General features: G+C 37.1%; 1 protein-coding gene across 6 annotated transcripts in view; it reads right to left on the reverse strand.

The window, feature by feature from the left end:
* Nucleotides 1-2,532: 2,532 nt before the first annotated feature.
* SKIL (SKI like proto-oncogene) overlaps nucleotides 2,533-25,709 on the reverse strand; it is a 31,556-nt gene continuing 8,379 nt past the window's right edge. For 5 of the 6 annotated variants that reach the window (XM_066240993.1, XM_066240988.1, XM_066240990.1 and 2 more), the window contains 5 exons: nucleotides 12,208-12,305; nucleotides 10,309-10,541; nucleotides 7,723-7,964; nucleotides 7,219-7,443; nucleotides 2,533-6,322 (listed from right to left, as the gene is read on the reverse strand). In XM_066240993.1, the coding sequence (XP_066097090.1) occupies nucleotides 6,167-6,322; nucleotides 7,219-7,443; nucleotides 7,723-7,964; nucleotides 10,309-10,541; nucleotides 12,208-12,305 (954 nt within the window). In that variant the 3' untranslated portion in view covers nucleotides 2,533-6,166. The remainder of the gene's footprint in view (nucleotides 6,323-7,218; nucleotides 7,444-7,722; nucleotides 7,965-10,308; nucleotides 10,542-12,207; nucleotides 12,306-25,709) is intronic. The other variant, XM_066240989.1, reaches the window with a different exon arrangement.

Genomic DNA, 25,709 nt, shown 5'->3' on the forward strand with positions numbered 1-25,709 from the left:
TGAAATGGAAAAGAATGGCCCTGGCCAGGTAACTCAGTTGGATTACACCCCGGTTGCAGGTTCCATCCTGAGTCAGGGCACATACAAGAATCAACAATGAATGCATAAATAAGTGGAACCACAAATCAATGTCTCTCTCTCTCCCCCTTCCTCTTGAAAATCAATCAATCAATCATTTTTTTAAATAATTTTATTTTTTTAATGGGGCGACATCAATAAATCAGGATACATATATTCAAAGATAACATATCCAGGTTATCTTGTCATTCAATTATGTTGCATACCCATCACCCAAAGTCAGATTGTCCTCTGTCACCTTCTATCTAGTTTTCTTTGTGCCCCTCCCCCTAACATTTTTTTTTAAATAAAAAGTGCTGATAGGGATGTGGAAAAAGTTGGAAACCTGTGCATTCCTAGTGAGAATGTAAAATGAAGCAGCTGCTGTGACCAAGTCTGGTGATTCCTCAGACATAAAGTATAGACTTACCATATAACCCAGCAATTCCAGTTCTGGGTGTACACCGAAAACAATGAAAAGCAAGGATATAAATGTAAATCGATGTTCACAGCAGCCTTATTCACAAGAGCTAAAATGTGTAAACCCAAAATGTCCCAATGTCCATCAAAAGATGAATGGGTAAACAGACATGGTATCTATATCTATAACTATTTGATATTATTGTCATAAAAAATAAATTATTATACATGCTACAATATGAATGTGCCTTGAAAATATTGTTAAGTGAAAGCAGTCAGAGAAAAAAGAAAATATATTTTATAATTCTGCTTGTATGAGGCATCTAGAATAGGCAAATTCAGAAAGTAGAGGCTATCAAAAGGTAGGGGTAGAGGTAAATAGGGAGTTGTTTCAGATAATGAAAAATTGTGGTGATAGTTACACATCATGAATGTACTTACTGCCAATGAGTTATACTTTGTGCTGCGTATTTTGCCACAAAAAAAATTGGAGGATCTGGCCTCCTGGTATTCATAACCTTGTGTAAGCCTCTCCAATTGAGTATAGGTTGGACTTAATGACTCACTTCTGAAAAACAGGATAAAAACATGTGACTCCATCTAGGTATCGACGACTGTGGCATCACACGTTCTCCCCTTTGTTTCACTCATTTGGGGGAAGCTATCCAGCATGTTATGGAGAGCTCCATGGACAGGCTCGTCCAGTGAGGAACTAAGCCTGTCAATAGCCATGTGTGAACCTAGAAGCAGATCCTCAGCCCTGGCTGCTTGGCTCAGTGGACAGAGTGTTGGCCTGGTGTATGGACGTCCTGGGTTCATTTCCTGGTCAGAGCACACAAAAGAACTGACCATCTGCTTCTCTTCTCTTCCCTCTCCCCCTTCTCTCTCTTCCCCTCCTGCAGCCAGTGGCTCAACTGGTTCTAGCATTGGACCCAGAAAGAGGTTGCCGGGTGGATTCCAGTCAGGGCGCATGCGGAAGTCCATCTCCCCTCCTCTCACTTAAAAAAAAAATACAATAAAATCAGGTATGCCCCTGGTTGGATAGAGAAGTATTTTATTATTAAAAAATAAAGAAAAAAGCAGCAGATCCTCCAGCTGTCAGGCTCTCAGATGACTTCATCCGCAGGTAACATCCAAACTGCACTGAGATCCTAAGAGTTCCTGAGCCATCACATTTAACCTGTTCCTGCATTTCTGCCCCACGGATACTGTGTGTGATATTTCTTTTCAGCTCCTAAATTTTGTTATACAGTAACAGATAACTATTTTAATACCAGCAGTGGGAGAAAGGATGTGGGAAAGACGTCCAAGCATCATGAAAAAGAAAAATCCCTTAAGCCAGTACGTTCATCACCTGAAACAGTGCATAGAATTTCATTAATAATTTTTTTAAAAAGTTTAATTCAACCTCTTAGTGTGTAATGAAAAATAGGCTTTAAAGTAAAGAAAGGAAAAAATGTCAATTTTAAGGGATAAATGTGCAGAATACTAAGATGGCTTGAAACAGTTTAATTGGCATTAAAAGTTTTTATTTGGAATTTAATCCACAATCTTGGAATTTAATCCACAATCTGTACAAGTTTTTTACAAGGCATGAAAATGAAAAACAGCACAAAATACAGTTGAGGTATAAGCTAAGAGCACAGTATGTCATGTTTCAATAAATATAATTCAACATTTGTAAACTAAGTGACCAGATAGATGAGTCTTGTTTTATAGTAAAACCATATAAAATATTTATTTCACGTGAGGTAGAGGACAGTTTTGTGTCATGTAATACAACCAACAACAGCGATTTTAACCATACGACTGTACATCATTGGCAGAATTGTATATTGAACTATGAATAATGTAGTCAACAGTTACAGAACAGGTATTTCATTTACTGCCTTCACAGATTAAAACTTCAGATATAATTTAAGACTACTGTTTTGGCTTAAAATTATCAAGATAAACACTTCTAACAGGATGGTTAAAAGCAAGTATATTTTATTTCTCCCAAACTATAATTTCCCAAAAGGTGTTAGCAATTGAGTAAGACATTCTTACTAGAACTATTTTAAGTATGCTGTGCTTTATTTTCAAGTGAGGTATCTATATTGAAGAAAATCTTATAAATTTCTTTTATGTTCAACTAATTTAACACACTATTTTATTTTCTGGGCTTAACTTTTAAATTTCAGTTTTTACATTTGATCACTTTCTAATTCAAAAACAGTAGCACTATATGACACATCTCATTCTATTACTAAAAACAGGCCCCAATTGCATTATGTAGTTTAAAGCCATTTAAAATGGAAAGATTGTACAAAAATTTAAAAAACTGTCCATTTAAACAAAATGCAACATAGAATGCTTAAAGAAATGTTTCCAATAATGGAAATGCTTAAGTATTCTATACTAGAAAAGAAAAATGACTGTTTATTCAATCCCACAATGTATAATGCAGCAGTAATGCGTCCCTTATTGCTGACAGCTTCAATGAAGACTATTAACAAGTAGTTCCAAGCACAGAAACAGATGTACAATATGAGCACAACTTTTCATTATATTAATTTTTAATGTCCTGTCGTGCAGATTAAATGCATAAAAAAAAGGATTCTTCCCTAAGCAATCAAAACAAAAGTGTTTTCATTGAGAAGAAAATTTTAGAAGCTGATCAAACCTTCAGCACCAGCTTTATAATTAATTTTAGGGAAATACCTCAATCATGTTTCATATTGCTCATTTATCATTTACTTTTCCTTCAGAGAGCACAGACGTACAAATAAATTAGTTGTTCTGTCATGACTTCTGATAAATGAATATCCTGCAAATATTGTACTCAGTCTATTTCACCTACTTTAGTAACTTTTTAATTCAATATATACAAATGATTTTATATTCCCATTGGTAATATATTAAATATGCTATACAATTAGTTCAAGAAGCATAAAACATCCTAATTCTCATGGACACAGAAATTCAAGCAAAAGAATATGCTTTACAAAACTAAAGCACAAGCCAAACTTAAGTTATTGGTTAAATCTTTTTATAGTGTTACAAGATCATTTGTGAAATTAGGGTGGTTTTGAGCTTTCTCAATGACAGCAGAGTTTATATTTACTACCCTTTACAGATTTGGTACCTTTTCCTCATAAAGTTTACAGTACAGACATTATTATCACCCAGATTAAACATCACCTGCCACCCAGTAAGCTAATATTCTATCTTTGCTTCCTTCTAACAATGCTCTAGCACTGTTGATAAACCATCCCTTTAATGCAGCTTTTTAAAGTAAATATTTTTATATTTTTCCTAAAAAGAATATTATAAAATCTAAGAAAAATCTGCTTGGCTAATGAATAGCACACAAAAACACCACCAAAACAATCTTTAAGATAGCAATCAACACAAAATGAGCATGCAAAGAAGAGCAAGTTTCTATGAATAATTTAGTAGAGGCCCCTTTTAAAGTATTACAAAATCTCTGTATTCTCAAGCTATGTGGTGCAGCTTGACTTAAAATTACTTTTAACTAGAATAGGTATAATATTTACAAGTGACTAAAACACTACTTTCAAGGAAGTTAGACAGAAACCTACTGCAAAATCAATGTATTTTGGGGAAAATGAAGACTATACAATTTCATGTGACAAGTTTTCATTATGTGTAAGTCTAGAAAATATATTTTACTCAATTCTAAATTAAGAATTTATGATAATTTAAAGGTTTAAGCGGTGCTCAACATTTTAAAGTAACATATTTCCAAAAACTAAGTAATTTATAAGTTTTGGGTTGAAACTTAAGCTTATCATTTACTAAGTAATATGAGTAGAAAGATTTTGAGTGAATTACAAAATAAAGGAAATTATAGGGGCTTAAGTTTGTCTCCCAAAAAACTTAGCTGTGACACAACTAATATACAATTAAAATGAAACTATATCTTAAAATGTCTTTGTGATTTTTCTTTCTCTAGATCTAAATAAAAGGTGTATCATTTTTAGCATTGTTCCTGTTTGTCACTTAACATTTGTTCCTCCTTGAAGAAATTCCAAAAAATCAACAAATTACATTGCAGGATTAATACAGTAAAATTTAAATGGTAAAGAGAAAACACACATACAGATCACATTCTAGTGAAAAAACTATACTTTGGGAAGTACAAAAATTCTTTTAGGATACATTAGTACTATTAAGTAAAATATGAAAATAACTGGTTGAATGATAACTTACTGACTTTTGAAATTCTATACCATTAGAGTACCTATTGTCTACGCCGGGAATAGTACATAACCCTAGCAGATTTATAAAAACAGATGTAGCTCTCCAGTAATTTCATTCAGTACCATAGGTAAGAACATAAGAAACATAAATTTCATGGGATAATAGTATCAATTAATAGTAGCTTCAGGAAACAGCCTTTAAAAAAATGCATACTAACATCTTATCTAATACCTTTTAAGCCATGAATGAACAACTATGAAATCTGCCATTAAAGAATGACCCGTACCTGTGCAAAAAAAGAAAAAAAAATTGCAGATGTTGCCTTTCTCCCAAACTATAAGATTCTCATCTTCTAAAAATTATCTAAAAATCTTTTAGTTGCAGACACCTACAGTTCCCTATATTAATCTATCATATACTATATCAGTTGACTGTAAATTTCTGATTTTGATATTAAGTAGTAATTAAAATGGTCCATTTGTGCAAATTTTGATAAGACAACATTTAAACATACAAAAGTCCAAAATAACCTTCAAGGCATTTAATATTTTACAAGTTAAAGGAAAACAAAGGCATAAATGGAAACAAAACCATTATATAAATCTCAGTAAGCCCCACAGCTACATATAAAACTGTACAGGACGATTACAGATTGTACAGAAACTGATACACATCAATGGTAGCAGTTTTCCTCTACAGCAGTAACATTTCAACACCACTATTAACAACATAAACAAAAGTTCAGAAATTTTTTACATTTTATTCTCTCCTGACATTACTGCATTAAAAAAAAAACAACTAAATATAACCATATTTAACCAAAAAACAATTACAACTGCTTCTTGTGTTTAACAGCAGGATTACAACAAAGCATATTATCCTTCCCCATTATGCCCATGGCGTGTGCTATAACCTTTTGAAATTCTTCTTTTGACAAAATGTCTCTCAGGAGACATTAAAAAGAGAACTGAAGGAAATTCATTCCACAAGATGAAAAAATGAAAGCAAATTTTGTATATACTGATGACTAAAGTATAGAAAGGAGATTGTGTTAATGAAAAAAATGGAGAGTCACCCCCACCCCTCTATATCTGAAATATGACATCACCTTTGTATCTAAAATTGAGCCTGAAATATGGATAACAAAACTCATAACCATTTTCTATCACAATGCATTTTAAAAATTATACAACTGTTAAATTTACATTAAAAATATAGGCAGATTATCTAATAGTTGAAACCACAGAGTATTGTTACTAAACTGTTTGAAAAAAAAGTACAAAAAAACATACATTTTTATTCATTTGGAAATGTAATAATTTATCTACTAATATATAATCTCTTCACTTTCTCTGATTTACAAATGGATAGATGCCTAGTCATCTTCATGCAGATAAACTGTTTAGAATTCAATTAGCAAAGCAAACAAACAAACAAAAATAAACTCTGTCAGGAACACACAGATGAATCTCTTTAAAGGTTCCTATACTTTAGCAGTCTTTGATTTCAAAATTTGCAGCTTGAGCTCTTTTATCATCATTTCTAACTTCTGTCTTGCCTCCCGTTCCTGTCTGAGTTCATCTTGGAGTTCTTGCCTATCAGCCTCGGCATGGTCCAGTCTCTGTCTTAGTTCCGCCAACTATGTGATTTAAAAGACTGTGTCAGTTTTCATTCAGTTCTGTTTCCATTTAATCCTCACATCATGGCAAAGATTTATCTTCAAATTACTCTTTACAAAATGAATTATTACTTGCATACAACAATCCCTTGAACATCTAATAGTATTAAATCTGACAATGAATGAGAGCAAAACAAAGGGTCAAGAGAACTGAGCTCCTAGCATACTTTCATCTTGCCCTACACTTTACCATACCTTCATCATCACAGCCTGCTCGTGTTAAGTGTTATCTGTTCCTCTTCTATAAGTTCTGAGCTACTATTCATTTTTGTTCCAGTACTTTTGAACATAGTGGGCAACAGTTCATGTTTGTTAATCTGCTGATTTGAAAGCCAATATATTATATTAAAATAATATAACACTTGAGCCTGACCTGTGGTGGCGCAGTGGAACAAGCATTGACCTGAAATGCTGAGGTCATCGGTTCAAAACCCTGGGCTTGCCTGGTCAAGGCACATATGGGAGTTGATGCTTCCTGCTCCTCCCCCCTTCTCTCTCTCTCTCTCTCTCTCTCTCTCTCATTTCTATCTCTCTCTCTGTCTCTCTTCTCTAAAATGAATAAAATAAAATAAAAATTAAAAAAAAAAAATAATATAACACTTGATATTCAGATAGCTAGAAATTAGCAATTTGGGCAACTAAACTACAAAACCCAATAGGAGTTCCAAGTAATAAAAGCAATCAAGGTTTTAAAAAGATCTTCGATGATAGAGCATAAAGTTGTATTTAAAAGAATGATGTGTTCTGAAATGTAGCCTAATGAAATGAGTCTGACAAAATAGAATTTCTCCAATAGAGAAGGTAACAGCTTCCGTTTCCATGCTGGAAGGTAACACTGGACAAACAGTAACTCTTACCTGTGCCGCGTATTCAGCCTCTTTGCTTTTTTCTAAACTGGAGTCACAGGTACATTTTTGCTTCATAACCTGTTCTAATTTTTTCTCTAAGTCTTTCTGTTCAATGTAAAATTCTTCCATTCTTTGAGCATGTTCGTTCTGCAAAGATTCAAGCTCTTTCTGTAAATTCTGCTGTTCTTCAGTGAGTTCCTTCATTGCTTTTGAACTACTCAACATTTCAACTTCCTGTATTATAAAGAATCACAATATAATTTGACTTAATTTCTATCACATTAAAAATTTCAATTCAAGAACAAATACTATATAAAATATCTAAAATTCAGCTATATGCAGAGAGAATTATCTTGCAAAACCTTTCTCTAAAAATTTAAAAATATATTAAAATTGCATGTGAGTGTAAAACTGAATAATCTTAAGTAAATTCGCAGCATCTTATCTTGATTTTTCTTAAAATATGCAAAAGTATCTTTTCATAACGGGCTATTAGTTAGATAACAATTTTACCATCTCAAGTTGTTGCTTCTTCTGCAAAATTGAGTTCAATTTTTCCTGTTGTTTTATATAAGTTCGCATTACTTCTTCCATGATTTTCCCCTTATCATCTTCACAAATGACATCTTTGACAAGAAGTGGAGATGAAGCTGCAGAATCATGGTCAATTACTGCCTTGCTTGTGTCTTTGATTAAGTTGCAAGTGGTAGATTTGGGTTTCTTCTTACTTACAGAATTATTTGACACTGATGGATCTTTTAAGAGGCAAAAATAAAGTAACAAGTATGAATATCTCTCTGTTAAAAAGTCAGTAGCACAATCCATACATTAGATTAAGAAAACAATTCCATTTACAAATGAAATAAAAAAGAATAAAATATTTAGGAATAAATTTTTAAAAAGTAGTATAAGACTTGAATAATGAAAACTACGAAACACTGAAATTAAAGAACTACACAAATACAGATAAATAGAAAAGAAGCTCATGTTCATGGATTGGAAGACTTAATATAGTTAAGATGGTGTCATAAATTGAATGTTAGTGACTCCCCCCACCCCAGCATTTATACTGAAATCCTAACCCCTTATATAATGGTATTAGGAGGTGGAGCCTCTGAGAAGTAATTAGGTCATACAGGTGGAGCCACAATGAGGGGATTTATGCCCTCATAAGAAACTCCAGAGAGCTCTCCCATCCTTTCCACCATGTGCAGATCCAGTGAGAATATGGCTATCTATAAACTAGGAAGCAGGACCCAAATCTGATTTCTTGACCTTTAGACTTCCCAGCCTCCAAAACCATAAAAAATAAATGTTTGTGGTATAAGGTACTCAGTCTATGCTATCTGTTATGGCAGACCAAACAACCAAAATAGCTGGTAATACCAAGTTAATCTACTTTTTCAATGCAATATCTATCAAAATCCCAGCTAGCTATGTGGCAGAAATTGACAAACTGATTCTAAAATTCATATGGAAATGCAAGAAACCCAAAATAATCTTTAAAAAAAGAGTAACAAAGTTGAGCACTACAATCCCCAATTTCAAAGCTTATTATAGAACTACAGAAGTCAAGACTGTGAAAGAAGCCAGACATTGAAAAGCCAAATATCGTATCTTCCTTTTTATATGAAATGTCCAGGATAGGCAAACCTATAAACACAGAAAAAGACTAGTGGCTGACAGAGGCTAGAGAAAGGAGAATGTGGAATAACTGCTAACAGATTAGTTTCTTTTGGGGTGATGAAAATGTTCTGAAATGAAATAGTTGTGATTATTGCACAACTTTGTGAATTTACTAAAAACTGAACTGTACATTGTCAAAGTGTAAATTTTAAGGTAAATAAATTATATCTCAGTAAATTTTTTTTTTTTTTTTTTGTATTTTTCCGAAGCTAGAAACGGGGAGAGACAGTCAGACAGACTCCCGCATGCGCCCGACCAGGATCCACCCGGCATGCCCACCAGGGGTGACACTCTGCCCCTCCGGGGGGTCGCTCTGCTGCGACCAGAGCCACTCTAGCACCTGGGGCAGAGGCCAAGGAGCCATCCCCAGCGCCCGGGCCATCTTTGCTCCAATGGAGCCTTGGCTGCGGGAGGGGGAGAGAGAGACAGAAAGGAAGGAGAGGGGGAGGGGTGGAGAAGCAGATGGGCACTTCTCCTGTGTGCCCTGGCCGGGAATCGAACCCGGGACTTCTGCACGCCAGGCCGACGCTCTACCACTGAGCCAACCGGCCAGGGCTCTCAGTAATTTTTTAACTGGCACTAGAATTCACTAATTTGGGATATATTGTAAAATATAATGCAAATAGGGCACAATGGTACACTAGTAATTATGTACCATATTTACATCCAAAGAAAACTAAGTTTTAAAATTCTCAAAATTAAAGTACAGAAACCCTAGCCCAAGAATCTCAATAATCTATGAAAACAGTTACATGTCTATAAAGACTCAACTGCTCCCGTAAAGCTGTCACCTTTCCCTAAACTATAAGCAAAGCTCTGAGCTACATGGAGGGTTGCAGAGGCAGCATTTAAGCAAACATACCGTTTGGTTCACAGTACTATAAAAGGCACTGTAACCAGGCAGCTTTTCTTTTTTAGATGTCCAGCCAACATTCTGCATTTGTGTCATCTGCCTGGCTCCCATATGAGTTTTCAATCCCTCCTTATTCCATGACTAAAGTTTCCCTGAGTCTGATACCTAACTATTCTTACATATGCTTCGTAACATTATAAGCTAAATGATTTCTCAGTTCATAGCAAATTAGAAAAAATATTATGACCTTCTAAAGAAATCTGACAGTGAAGAAAAGGCAGAAAGGAGAGAAAATAATCAGACAAAAATCACTTGCAATAATGAAGCCAGGTAACCTATATATCTATCGCATTAGCTTCTATAGATATCACCACTGTAGCAAAGTATGGCAACTGAGGTTCTGAAGTAGTCATTCAGCACTGTTTACAATAAAAGCTTCAATTATCTGAAAAACTCTTAAATAGAAATCCTCTTTGAAAATGCTGAATGTGTTCTTTAGATCACTGATTTTAAATACCTAATACCTTTTAAATACTAATTTCAAATATCAGAATACTTACCTAAATGGCTACATAAATCTCTACTTGTTTTTAAATCCATTTTTTCCAGCTCCTCCAGTGAGACGTCTGGATAGGACACAGTTTTTTGATGTTTCCCACTACTGTGAGGCTTCTCTGACTGTCCTGGTACAGATCCACTTGCCTCTGTCTTTGTAGCCTCTTTAGGCTGGGATACAGCAGAAGTAAGTGACACATTTGGGGCAACCACTTTATCACACATGTATAAGTAGTAGCTGAAAACAAAGAAAGGCATAAGACACACTGAGGTAAAGAGCAAAATGTGTTACCATCTATTTCTATGGTTAAACAATTTTTTTTTTACCAAAACAGACAACATTATCAGAAAATAAGGGTGATAGAAAAAATTTCTTGGAAAAGTCAGCATTTTAGGCAGCAAAAGCAAAATCATGAGAGAATTTTGTAATTTTGCAAAAAGTAATTTCTAATTTCCCCATCCCTCAAAACCAACTGATAACCAAAAGCATGAAGCACTTTTATGGAGCTGTTTAACAGCCCTAAGGAGGTTAAAATGTATACCAGAAAGAAAACATTGTTACTCTGGAGGACTATTTTCTTGCCCTTCACTCCTCTAAAGCAACAGATCCTTGCTCTTTTGTTATGGTGAGGTTGATTCAGTTCCACACTACAAGGCTATGGCCTGTTTCACTACAGGCCCAATGAGGAGCTCCCAGCGTCCTTCCTTGTTCTGAAGGTTGCCCAGCTACTGGGCTGCCCTCCTTATAACGAACCCAACGGAGCAATCTTCCTATAGGACTTTCGTACTTCCCATGTATTTGATAAAACAGCAATAATAAATTGTGCAAAACTAAGATCAAAGGGATATATACCAATTTGGCTCAAAGTTCACATAAGATTGTTCAGTACATTATCTCAGAGTCTCACGGAATACATCTGAGCTAGATATTTAAGTACCACATTATTAACTATAATCCGTATAAGCTTTAGCCAAAAGATGTAACCATTTCACAAACATAGTACTTTATCGCCTAAACTCTAAATCAGGGGTCCCCAAACTTTTTACACAGGGGGCCAGTTCACTGTCCCTCAGACCATTGGAGGGCCAGACTATAAAAAAAAAACTATGAACAAATCCCTATGCACACTGCACATATCTTATTTTAAAGTAAAAAACAAAACGGGAACAAATACAATATTTAAAATAAAGAACAAAAAAAGAACAAGTAAATTTAAATCAACAAACTGACCAGTATTTCAATGGGAACTATGCTCCTCTCACTGACCACCAATGAAAGAGGTGCCCCTTCCGGAAGTGCAGCAGGGGCCGGATAAATGGCCTCAGGGGGCCGCATGTGGCCCGCGGGCGTAGTTTGGGGACCCCTGCTTTAAATATTCTCCTCCTCTTGCACCTCCTTTTCTTTGTATAGGACACATTTGTTTTGTTCCTTTTTAGAAATTACATGATTCTGAAAATAAAAACTCAGTATTCTGCTATGAAAACTGACAGGTTTAATATTGCCAAAAGACTTACTTCAAATGCAGTAAGAATGCAGGAACTGTGCAAATGTAACTAAGACTGAGATTCTTCATTACCACACTTGGGGAAAATATATATTTATAATAGCAAATAAAACTATTGGACTGAATAGTTTATAATCTAAAGTTCATTTTTATTAAAAATATGAAAACTTTACTTTGAGGGAAATGGTTACTTATGAAAGCTTCTAAGTTTCAAAAAGATTTATTTTTAAAATATCAAAGTTGCACACCAAACTTTTGAAGAACTGGTTTACCTCTTGAAGGGAGGTAAGGAAATTAAAAGAAAACTTTCATTTTTTACTACTGACATAAAAATGCTGGTTGAATGAACTAATGAATAAATGAACAATTGAATAAGCTAATGAGACAATACTCACTCACCTAGGGTGTAAAAATGAATGCGTCTGAGAAACATGATCACTTTCCTGCTTTATAACAGGATACCATGATGGTAATTCCATTCCTGATGATGTATCTAGCTGTAGAAAAATGTAGAAGGGAAAAATTTACTGAGAGAAGGTTTGATGGTTAAAATTTTAAGGTGTCAACTTGACAAAGCCATAGGATATTCCCTAGAGAACCCTGAGAAAGAAGAGTTACATTAATTAAGAGTCACCCTCTAATAAGGCAATCTTTCCTTAGAGTACCATGCCTGATAATTTGAAACTCAAAGACTGCTACATGAACTATCCCATCATAAAAACAGCTTCAGTATCATGTTAACAGTGATTATCAGGAATTATTTTATCCAATTTCATACTTACAGAATCTATTCTTGAAATCCATTTTAAATAGTAGTACTATGCAAATGTACAGCATTTGTAAGTTCTGATTCTTCTTCATTCTGCTACAATTAGCTAGAACATAACCTGTCCATACAGTATTTGTTAGCGTACAGGTAACATTCTACAGCAATAATTTCCTTGCCAAACTAAACAAGAAACCACTTTGCTAACACTTATCAGTAAACCATATTACCTCATAAACTGTACCTGTTAATAAAGGAAAAGGAGAAAGTAACTGGCTACCTGTTGAGCACCTATCTGATAAGAATTTTATACATCCTGCTTAATTTTAACAAATACCTCATTAACTAGATATCATTATCTCTTTTTCACAGATTAGAAAACTGAAGTTCAGAAACTGGGAAAGAAAATAAATAACCTGTGTTATTGAGTTCTCTTATTTTCAGGTGCTTTATCCTTTGTCTCCCCTCCCTACACACACACATTTCATAGTATAGTGATTACCGTGCTCTTTTGGGAAAAGGGTATCTTAAAAGAGGGCAAAACTCACTAATGGAGGAAGAAAAAGGAGCTGAAAGAAGGCCTAGTTTAAGTTGAGCAACAAAGAGAGGGAGAAAGGAACTGGGAATAAGATAAAGGAATAAGATAAAGGAAGGATGAGATAAAAAGGAGAGGTGGATTCTCTGATCTGCCTCTAAGAGGCTCCCCTCCCTCTGCAATTAGCTGAAGTGTGTGGAAAATGCCATCCTCACTGGATAATGCATGAACACTGCATTTAGGGGACAGATACTAAATACCTGATGTCTTAATATCCAATTCAGAACCGAGCATCTAAGTAAAGTGGAATGGGAACATCTCCAGATACTGAACAGTTGTGACTAAAGCAAAAGCAAATTCACAAATTATCCGTGGTTTGACTCGGGAGATCCTGCTAACGAAGAAAACCCAGGGAGGATTGAAGACACTCAAGGAAGGAAAGGCCTCACAAGTAACCTACTGCCCCAATACAACTGGCTGAAAACCAAAAGCAAACAGCTTTTGGAGAACATATGACATAACCTGACCAATTAAGAGATGATTTAAAGCTAATCAGAAGCCCAAAACAAAAACATGGTCATCTGTATTGGTAGGAGATCAACTTTTTTTTTTTGAGAAAGAGGAAGGGGGAGAAAAGAGAGAGGGAAGGCATGGGAGAGAGAAAGATGCATCAACTCAGTGATCCCCTTAGTCGTGCCACTGACTTCTCATACGTGCCCTGACCAGAGCTCAAATCGGCAACCTCAGGAATCCAGCCAGTACAACCAGCCAGAGCAGCCAACATTTTTGTTAAGTATTATTGGGCAAGAAATCTGAAATATTAACAAGACTGTAAGATATACATAAAAGAGTAATATTCTGAAAGAATTAAAGTTATGCATTCAATGAGGCCTCTAGACTCTATATAAGAATAGAATTTTTTAAAAGATTTTAAATCCTTTTTTTTAAAGATTTTATTTATTCATTTTAGGGAGAAGGAAGAGAGAAAGAAAGAGAAAGAGAGAGAGAGAGAAGGCTGAGGAGCAGGAAGCAACAACTCCCATATGTGCCTTGACCGGGCAAGCCCAGGGTTTTGAACCAACGACCTCAGTGTTCCAGGTCAACACTTTATCCACTGTGCCACCACAGGTCAGGCTCTTTAAGATTTTTTTTTTTAAGATTTCATTTATAAACCCCACAATCCTGATCAAATATTCTAAAAAAGTTCAGAATCGAGGCAAAAATCAACTGCTTATTAATAAAGCAAACCAATCACTGTTTACAAAGTTTCTTAGCCTACAGCTTAGTTCCACCTGTAAATTAGAAAGGGGACTGAACTGCTGGCAATAGTAATATTAAGTGATAGATGTCTGGTGACAGCTGACAGTCTAAAGAAAGGTGAATTACAGGATGCTAACATAAAAACTTCAAAAAGCAATGCAATTTGAGGGCTTTATCACTGGCCAGGACAAATACTTTAATGTATCTCCATTGTTCTCTACTCTTATTATCACAACAGAGTACAGCAACTGATGCTCAAGTCTTGAGTCAGGCCTGACCAGGCAACAGCACAATGAATAGAGTGCCAGACTGGGACACAGAGGACGCAGGTTAGAAAACCTGAAGTCGCCAGCTTGAGTGCGGGCTCATCTGGTTTGAGCTGGCTTGAGCAGGGGGGCACTTGATCTGCTGTAGCCCCCCCCATCAAGGAAAGCAATCAATGAACTAAGGTGCCACAACGAAGAATTGATTGTCCCCTATCTGTTCCTCTCTCTCTCTCTGTCACACACACAGAAAAAAGAAGTCTTGAGTCAGCCAGGGTGGTTGGCTCAGAGGTAGAGCGTGTGGAAGTCCCAGGTTTGATTCACGGTCAAGGCACACAGGAGAAGTGACCGCCTGCATCTCCACCTTTATCCCTTCTCTCTCTCCCCTCCCACAGCCATGGCTCAAATGGTTTAAGCAAAGTTGGCCCTAGGCACTGAGGATGGCTCTTATGGCATTGCCTCAGGCACTAAAATAGCTCAGCTGCTGAGCAACAGAACGGGAGCCCAAGATGGGCAGAGCATCGCCTGTAGGGGGCTTGCTGGGTGGATCCCAGTCAGGGCACATGCAGGAGTCTGTCTCTGCCTCCCTGCCACTCAAAAAAAAAAGTCTCAAGTCAACATGACATAGTTAAATTATATTCTGTATTATACTACAATATATATAAATAGTGCATCACATGCATAAATAACATACTATACACCACATAAAAAGATGAAAACTGCCTGACCAGGCGGTGGCGCAGTGGATAGTGCATTGGACTAGGATGCGGAGGACCCAGGTTAGAGACCCGAGGTCGCCAACTTGAATGCGGGCTCATCTGGCTTGAGCAAAAAAAGAAAAGGCTCACCAGTTTAGACCCAAGGTTGCTGGCTCGAGAAAGGGTTTACTTGGTCTGCTGAAGGCCCACGGTCAAGGCACATATGAGAAAGCTATCAATGAACAATTAACGTGTCGCAACAAAAAACTGATGATTGATGCTTCTCATCTCTCTTCATTCCTGTCTGTCTGTCCCTATTTGTCCCTCTCTCTGACTCTCTCTGTCCCTGTAAAAAAAAAAAAAAGATGAAAACTATTTGACATTTTAGAATTCATAAAAAACGTTAAAGTTTTAAAGAAACACAGTGCTGAAAAAAACAGCTTCACTATCTAGAAAATCCATTTAGGCAGAACATTTGTCACCCCAACACTGTATGATAAAAGAGGTGCAGAGGTGTTAATTAGCATGAATAAGCTCATGCTAATAAATCAGTGAAATACAAGATCAGCTTGAATTAAATGAGAATTTCTTTTCTAGAAGTCATTTGTTTCCCATTATTTAGAAAATAAAGCAAACTCCACTTTAAATTTGTTTTATACCTAGAAGATTTCCAGGTGCGCACTATGGTATTCCAGAGAAATATGTGCCTGTTAGGGACCAAAAAACCAACAGGGTGTTTGGAGTTTAGATTTTTGGGGAACAGAGGTGTGAGGAATTGGCTGTAAGCTGACAGTCTGCCCAACCCCTCACCTCATTTGCCTGATTAGGTTGCAAAAGGCTGTTAAACTGTGGTGCTGGATTGATTACACTACCCCCCATGTTCCCTGGAAAGACTGGAGGCAAGTTTCTTCTATCCTTTGTTTGATATAAAGTTAAGATGATATGTATGGTGGGGGTTTTCTGCACTCAACACAATTAAGAGTAAAAAGAGCCCTGGCCGGTTGGCTCAGTGGTAGAGCGTCGGCCTGGCATGCAGGGGACCTGGGTTCGATTCCCGGCCAGGGCACATAGGAGAAGCACCCATTTGCTTCTCCACCCCCCACCCCCTCCTTCTTCTCTGTCTCTCTCTTCCCCTCCCGCAGCCAAGGCTCCATTGGAGCAAAGATGGCCCGGGCGCTGGGGATGGCTCCTTGGCCTCTGCCCCAGGCGCTAGAGTGGCTCTGGTTGTGGCAGAGCGACGCCCCAAAGGAGCAGAGCATCGCCCCCTGGTGGGCAGAGCGTTGCCCCCTGGTGGGCGTGCCAGGTGGATCCCGGTCGGGCGCATGCGGGAGTCTGTCTGACTGTCTCTTCCTGTTTCCAGCTTCAGAAAGATACACACACACACAAAAAAAAAAAGAGTAAAAAGAGAGGAATTCTTCAATGTATTGACGAAGAAATGAGAGCTTGCCTTTCAAATACATGCCCAAACATTGAAGAAATCACTAGGACATTTCAGGCTCATGTTTCTCATACACACAAGAATGAAAAAAACAACACATTCATACTGGGTCCTGCTGAATTTACTAAATCTTACTAAGAATGTATCTATATATATAAAAAGATAGCTTTTTTGTCATTTTTTTATTTTTTAACCCCTCTTTTTTACAAATTCTAAAAAGCGTAACTCAAAAACTGTAACATAAAAGTTTTTTAATGTCAGAATAAATTTAATTTTGTCGTATTTATTTCACTTAATTACCATAAAAGCACGCTTGGACTTTATATTTTTTCTTTAATATTTGACTTAATTATTATAACATATTTCTCAGAAATGTGTATATAGTGCACCTATAATTATCTGTAGGATTTTAGATGTGCCCTGACTTCAGAAAGTCTGAGAACCACTGGACTAGGGTTCTACAGAAATCTTCCTGGAAGATACGTAGTGCACTCTTCCAACCAATGTCTAAATTCCCTACTCAAAATCCCTGACAAGGGGCTATCCAAGTCTCTGCTTGAACAAGTTTGAGGCTAAGGACTATCTTCCTTTTATAATTTCAGTACCAAGGACCATGCCTGGCATGTAGTAGGAACTAAATAAACATTTGTTGAATGAATTCTGAATAACAATGTAGCTCATCAACTCCTAGGGTGGCCTTTTTTAAGGTTACTCTGCTACCAAGAAATTCAGTCTCATATTCCAACCCCTACTCCATGACGTATGAAAGAGGCCAAAGGTCTTTGGGGTGTTCTCTTAAAGATCAGATCTACAAACTAAATAACATAAATGATGAAAAAATGTTCAACACTAACCATAATAAAATGCTGGGAGTTAATTTTACCTAATAAGCTGTGGTAAACCATAAACACATTTATAACAAATTACCCTAACACGTGTTAAAAATAATTAAGCACATATACAGAACATTCACAGATATGCCAGATTTTTTTCATCTATTCTGAGTTTGTTTCAACATACAAATTAGGTCTTCAAAAAAAGAGAACAATATAATTAAATGGCACAGCAGTAATGCTACTACTGATTAGGAATAAAAATTAAGATACCAAGAGATAACCATCTACTGCTGTTTGTCTTACCTTTCAATATGGGAATAATTTGTTTCCTTTTTGTAAATATTAAAATAAAATATATTGCATTACTTGGCAAAGGAGAAAAGTAGATCATTTAGTAGCTTAAGTTAGAGCCTTAACATTTTAAAATGCTTTTATTGCCCAATGCCCCATCATTATCTACCACAAAAAAGGCATCCTCAACTGAAACATAAGAAAAATTTCAGCCCTGGCCGGTTGGCTCAGCGGTAGAGTGTTGGCCTAGCGTGCGGAGGACCCGGGTTCGATTCCCGGCCAGGGCACACAGGAGAAGCGCCCATTTGCTTCTCCACCCCTCCGCCGCGCTTTCCTCTCTGTCTCTCTCTTCCCCTCCCACAGCCAAGGCTCCATTGGAGCAAAGATGGCCCGGGCGCTGGGGATGGCTCTGTGGCCTCTGCCTCAGGCGCTAGAGTGGCTCTGATCGCAACATGGCGACGCCCAGGATGGGCAGAGCATCGCCCCCTGGTGGGCAGAGCGTTGCCCCATGGTGGGCGTGCCGGGTGGATCCCGGTCGGGCGCATGCTGGAGTCTGACTGTCTCTCCCTGTTTCCAGCTTCAGAAAAATGAAAAAAAGTAATTCCACTCACCCTGCACTATTCATATACAAACATTTCAATCTGTCCAATAAAAAAAAACTTTAAAATTCCTAGATTTATAATAAACTTTGCTTTTAGGTGGCACTCTAGTTTTTAATCACAGTAAGATTAATATTTATGACCTTTTTTTTTAAAATAATAGTCTCCTTTTTTATTTTTTTTTTAATTTATTCATTTTAGAGAGGAGAGGAGAGACAGAGGGAGAGGGAGAGAGGAGAGACAGAGAGAGAGAAGGGGGGGAAGAGCTGGAAGCATCAACTCCCATATGTGCCTTGACCAGGCAAGCCCAGGGTTTCGAACCGGCGACCTCAGTATTTCCAGGTCGACGCTTTATCCACTGCGCCACCACAGGTCAGGCCAATATTTACGACCTTTAAGTCTAGTGATAAACACTCATGAACTAAAAAAGATAAAACAATGCTTCAAAACACTGATGGAATCAATACCCAAAAGCCCCCCAAAATCAGAATTAAATAATTTTTAAATATGTGGAAAAAATATTTTTAAAAATGTAAAAGATAAAGACTACATTTTGGCATTTATGACAGAAAGCATATGAAGACCTAACAGATTGCTAAATTCAACAGTCTTTCCTCCTAATGGTATGATTACAAAGAAATAAAACATAATGCATATTAAACACACATTACAACAAATTATTAGCAACCTTACTAAAGATATGACAATACATAGTTAAGCAACAACTTTTTAGGAATAAAGTGAATATACTTGTCTTTTTACAGTGTATAAGATTAAAACATTCAATTGTTCAATAAATGATTTCATAAGGAAACAACAGACACCCTACCAGACAGCTGCTAACAACTCTTATTCAAAGAAAAGGAATCTTTCAGAGCATGACAGGTTTCAATACTGTACTTCCAACTGTGAAGGAGTGTTTCAACAACTGAGATAAGGATAGTGTTACAAGGTAGCATTAGCAACTTCAGGGATTTTAAGGCTTAGACTTGTGCCTCACTTCATTGTAATTAGTAGAATCAACCTAATGTAGAGCTGGAACAATATGATCTAAGCATCTCCACTAACTTATCAAAGACAGATCTACAGGAGTTACAGCAATGTCGGCTGTTCCCACACAAAAAGATATTACCACTTATCTCACAAAGCCAATTTTAGGTTTGCAGGATTTATACTGCTCACAAGCAAAGCAAAGGCTCCCATTCTTATAATGTGCAACTGTTATCTTAAATCCTTTGTGTAAAAAAAGCTACATGAAGTCAGGAGTATACCACTGTCTTTATAACTTGAAAGAAAAGGTACTGATTAAATAATCCTGTTAACATCTGGGACTTTTTTATTTTTTAGATTTTATTTATTCACTTTTAGAGAGAGAGGAGAGAAAGAGAGAGAAGCAGGGAGGAGCAGGAAGCATCAACTCCCATATGTGCCTTGAGCAGGCAAGCCTGGAGATTCAAACTGGCGACCTCAGCAACCTGGGACTTTTAAAAATGATTTTTTTTTACTGGAATTATGTGGTGCCCAATCTATTTAACATTGCAATTGCCTGGAAATCTCCATGTCATATATATCTTTCACAAAAATATGTTGTTTCAATCTATATAAGTCTAAGATTTTGCTCTCCTATTTCAGAATATATGCTTTAAAAAAAATGATCTCAGATTATTTTGGCCTCCAACTAATCATAACTGACAACAGCAGAATGTAGATTAACTAATTTTACTATATATAATATACTCTATTTTTTACTTTCATGTTTTTTAAGAAAATACTGGTGACACCTGGCCAGGCAGTGGTGCTGTGGATAGAGCATTGGCCTGAGATGTTGAGGACCCAGGTTCAAAACCCCAGAATCTCTGGCTTGAGTCCAGGCTCATCCAGCTTCAGCATGGGATCATAGACATGACCCCATGGTTGCTGACTTGAGCAAGGGTCATTGGTTTAGCTGGAGCTCCCCAGTCAAGGCACATATGAGAAAGCAATCAATGAACAACTAAGGTGCCGCAATGAAGAATTGATGCTTCTCACCTCTCTCCCTTCCTGCCTGTCCTTGCCTGTCCCCCCCCCCTTTTCTCCCTCTCTCTCTCAAAAAATAAATACTGGTGACCCACTCAACTGATTTCATGATCCTTTCTTAACTGAGGTTCTCTAGAGAATTAAGCCCAAATGTCCCAATGCATCCATTTGTGTACAATGAATTAACTTCTCCATAAAGCATTTAGAATACTATTATTTTTAATTTTTATTTTACTGATTTTAGAGAGAAGAAAAAAGACAGAAATATGTGTTTTTTGTATGTGCCCTGACCAGGGATCAAACTGACCACCCTTGAATATTGGGACAACACTCTATAATCAGCCAAGATATACAGTCATCCCTGGAAGAAATAACAAACCATCACTAAAAGGAGGGCTTAATTCTTCTCCTCTCATGGAATCCCAGATAAGAAAGGGTTCATGGATGACAAACTGCAGTTTGAAAAACACGGCTCTAAGCAAACTATCTTAACATTGGTCCAAAAAACATTACTATTTGAACTAGTCCTGTATTAATAACACTCGTGCATGCTACAGGTGCTTTTGTGCAGATTTACAAAGCATTACATTTGTAAAGGTAAAATTCCAATAGTAATTATCACTGCATAGTAAAACTATGAGAAATTTCTTTTAGTACTTACTACAAGGGCCTATATTACTTTCATAATCACATCAAAATACTTTTAACAGGAAATAAAATTCCTAGTATTATTTACCTAATTGTCTTTAGTAAGTTTCTTACACTTTTTTATTCCTTGTCCCAATAAGATTAACAAAATACGCATTTTTAATATTATTTGGCATCTCAAAATTAATTCATTATAACAAAAACAAAAAACTTCTTGCTTTAAAATCAAATCCTATTTTCTCCCTGGTAACTTTATAGGGCTATTATGATTTTTCTTTCAGTTATCCAATCCTTTATTAAGCATCTACCACATTCTAGATTGAGAAACTAGATGGATTCCTGCCTTAAGGCACCTCCAATGTAGTCTTTCTGTACATATTTCTGTGACCTACTTCTAAGTCTAGAAATCAAAATGACTTTTTTTTTTTTTTTCAGGGACAGAGAGAGAGTCAGAGAGAGGGATAGATAGGGACAGACAGGAATGGAGAGAGATGAGAAGCCTCAATCATCAGTTTTTCATTGTGGCACCTTAGTTGTTCATTGACTGCTTTCTCATATGTGCCTTGACCACGGGCCTTCGGCAGACCGAGTAACCCCTTGCTCGAGCCAGCGACCTTGGGTCCAAGCTGGTGAGCTTTTGCTCAAACCAGATGAGCCCGCGCTCAAGCTGGCGACCTCGGGGTCTCGAACCTGGGTCCTCTGCATCCCGGTCTGACGCTCTATCCACTGCGCCACCACCGCCTGGTCAGGCTCAAAATGACTTTTAAATTAATTGTATATTTTTCCAATTCTTCTTTCCACCTACCATGGTGCTATAATACTGTCAGTGTTTGACACAAACCACACCTTTAAAAAAGGCTTATAGTTTAATTACATATTTTTTTGCTTTTTGCAGCCTAACAAAATCCTTAAATTATTTTATGTATGTGAACTCTCAACAGTCCAAAATTATGTATGTGGACAAAATACAGCTTTCAAGCTATTACTAAAGCTATTCCCAAACTAGTTTTACCTCTTTACTTGAACAAACTGAGTTCTAGGTCAAAATCACTTTCCTTCCCCAGATTTCTAAAGAGATTGAAATTAACCCAATTCTATAATACTTCTTTATTCTCTCAGTGTCAGAAATTATAATGTATATCTAGCTATGGGAACACTACTGGCTGAGTACACACTGATTCAGGCCTATCCTTTTCTTTCCCTCCTTGAAGTTTCTTAATTTTTTTGAAACTAAAAGAATAAATTTCTAAGTTTCTCTTATCATAGACCTTTTTAAAATATTACCATTTTAAAAAGTTTTCCATTTTTTAATGGTAAATGACTATAAATATGTATAGGATGTATTTCCCAAACCATAAAGGGGCATTATTCTCAAAGACATTCTAAAGAGTTCTTTAAAATGTTCTTCCTATAACATAATTCTCATAACCTGTTTTACACTTTATTCTTGCACACTTCATTTTAGAATGTAAAAAAATCTAGTGTAATTACGTGTACAAACAACTAAGAGTGCATACATTTGAAACTAATAATATTCAGTTATTGTGTCTTAGAAATAATCTTCACATAATTCTAGATAGGTCAAGATGTTTGGGGAAAGGAAAAATCCCAAAATACATACTAGCAAATATTTTAGTAATAGTCTGAAAAATATCATCCTGCATTTCTGTACTCTTCACTTTCAAAATGCTTCACATCCCTTCTCTTTGATCAGTTATCTTATTCAACAGTTTGTTCTTAGATTATGCATGTGTTTATTAAAAGTTAAAATATTTTTCCAGAAAAATCCAAATACTCTAAAATAAAATATGGTGCTGTCTTTCAAAAATGTATTCAGTTTTTTAAAAAAAAATTTTTTCACTGAGTGCCTTAGCCACGCTAGGCACTAAGCTTATGTTCTGGAAAAACAGAAAAAGGATAGCCTCTACAATCATGAAGATAATTATTAATTTTAGAAAATTAGACAAAAATATTCCTAACAGTCCCTTATATGAGCACAAATACTCCATTTGATTCTGACCTACCCCCACTTGATCAAATTTTATGTAATAACAAAATACAAACTATACCACTGATACAAATCCACCACATTATTGGAACATTTTTTGTTCCAACACTGCCCATTACAGTTGCCAATTTCTCTCTGGTATATTTCCTTACTTCCTAAACAAGGAAGTGTATTTACTTCCTAAACAAAAGTATAATAGCTTAGAAGAGGGGAGAAATTTACTGTACCATTATTATTCCAATGACCTCTGAAGAAATGAACTTAAAGGAAACGCAAAATCAATAATAGTGAAAATTTAATAAGCTTTTTAGGAGAAAAAAATTTAGGTTGATATCTTTATGTCATCTATTTGCACTACAAATAATTTATAGGGCAGTATTTTTTAGATCGCCATTACGCTGTTTGTAGACTATAGCCTCTTTTTTTTTTAAGATTTTATTTTATTGATTTTAAAGAGAGCAGACTGGGGCCCTGGCCGGTTGGCTCAGCGGTAGAGCGTCGGCCTAGCGTGCGGAGGACCCAGGTTCAATTCCCGGCCAGGGCACACAGGAGAAGCGCCCATTTGCTTCTCCACCCCTCCTCCTCTCCTTCCTCTCTGTCTCTCTCTTCCCCTCCCGCAGCCAAGGCTCCATTGGAGCAAAGATGGCCCGGGCGCTGGGGATGGCTCCTTGGCCTCTGCCCCAGGCGCTAGAGTGGCTCTGGTCGCAACATGGCGACGCCCTGGAGGGGCAAAGCATCGCCCCTGGTAGGCCTGCCAGGTGGATGCCGGTCGGGCGCATGCGGGAGTCTGTCTGTCTGACTGTCTCTCCCTGTTTCTAGGTTCAGAAAAATGCAAAAAAAAAAAAGAGAGCAGACTGGGGATGAGGGTCTGCTCGAGAAGTATCAACTCATAGTTGTTTCACTTTAGTTGTTCATTGATTGCCTGCCATATGTGTCTTACCCTGGCAAGCCCAGGGTTTCAAACCAGCAACCTCAGCATTCCAGGTCAACACTTTATCCAATGCGCCACCACAGGTCAGGCAAGATTATAGTCTTCATACAACATCAGAGTGGTTAACTCTTTCCTGGAAATGCACAAACTTTCTGATGGACTGGCACCAGTCCGCAGACCAGCAGTTGCTATCCACTGCCACAGGGTTTTGTTCCCTAAGCAGAGTAAAAACTGAATTATTTTACTTACCTAAGAGTCAAGTGTAAATATTAGAAATCAATATTTTAATTTAAAAACATATATACTTACTATATATATATATGTACTTATAAGAACATGCACAATCTTTAACTTACTGAAGATTGTCAGCAACATGCTGTATCAGTAAAGAATCACCTATAACAGGGGTAGTCAACCTTTTTATACCTACCGCCCACTTTTGTATCAATATCTTCGTTAGTAGTAAAATTTTCTAACTGCCCACCGGTTCCACAGTAATAGTGATTTATAAAGTAGGGAAGTAACTTTACTTTATAAAATTTATAAAGCAGTTACAACAAGTTAAAGCATATCATAATAATTACTTACCAAGTACTTTATGTCATATTTTCAGTAAGTTTGGCAGAATAAATCTTTATAAAACAACCTACTATAGTTAAATCTTTTTTTTTTTTGTATTTTTCCAAAGCTGAAAACGGGGAGGCAGCCAGACAGACTCCCGCATGCACCTGACCAGGATCCACCCGGCATGCCCACCAGGGGGTGATGCTCTGCCCATCTTGGGGCGTCGCTCTGCCGCAATCAGAGCCATTCTAGCGCCTGAGGCAGAGGCCACAGAGCCATCCTCAGTGCCCGGGCCATCTTTGCTCCAGTGGAGCCCTGGCTGCGGGAGGGGAAGAGAGAGACAGAGAGGAAGGAGAGGGGGAGGGGTGGAGAAGCAGATGGGCACCTCTCCTGTGTGCCCTGGCAGGAATCGAACCCGGGACTTCTGCATGCCAGGCCGAGGCTCTACCACTGAGCCAACCGGCCAGGGCTAAATCTATCTTTTTATTTATACTTTGGTTGCTCCACTACCACCCACCATGAAAGCTGGAATGCCCACTAGTAGGCGGTAGGGACGATGCTGACTACCACTAACCTATAATAATCTTATCAATTAACTACAAGCGGGCTTTTCCAGTGTGCTCATAAGTAATCTTAAGTAAATATAACCCTTCAAAATTTATTTACAAATGATCAGTTTGCTTAACAACCTTTTCCCATAGACAGAAACGCAAGATTCAACCAAATTAGAATTAGATCAAATAAATAATATCCATGGAGGATTTGGAGAAAAATCAGGAATATGATATTCTTGCATGTATTTGTACACTGTAAAGTACCACAACCACTGTTCTAACACAAAGTACAAAAAGCTCAAATGATATGATGGGATAAACAGTTTTTTAACATCATTTTGCAAAGAGACAGACTCCCACAGGCGCCAGGACCTGGATTCACCTTGCAAGCCCACTAGGGGGTGATGCTCTGCCCAACTAGGGCCCTTGCTCAGTTGCAACTGGAGTCTTTTTTTTTTTTAGCACCTGAGGGCGGAGGCCATGGAGCCATCCTC

Source organism: Saccopteryx bilineata, chromosome 8 (assembly GCF_036850765.1).
Source record: "Saccopteryx bilineata isolate mSacBil1 chromosome 8, mSacBil1_pri_phased_curated, whole genome shotgun sequence".
Classification (NCBI taxonomy): Eukaryota; Metazoa; Chordata; class Mammalia; order Chiroptera; family Emballonuridae; genus Saccopteryx; species Saccopteryx bilineata.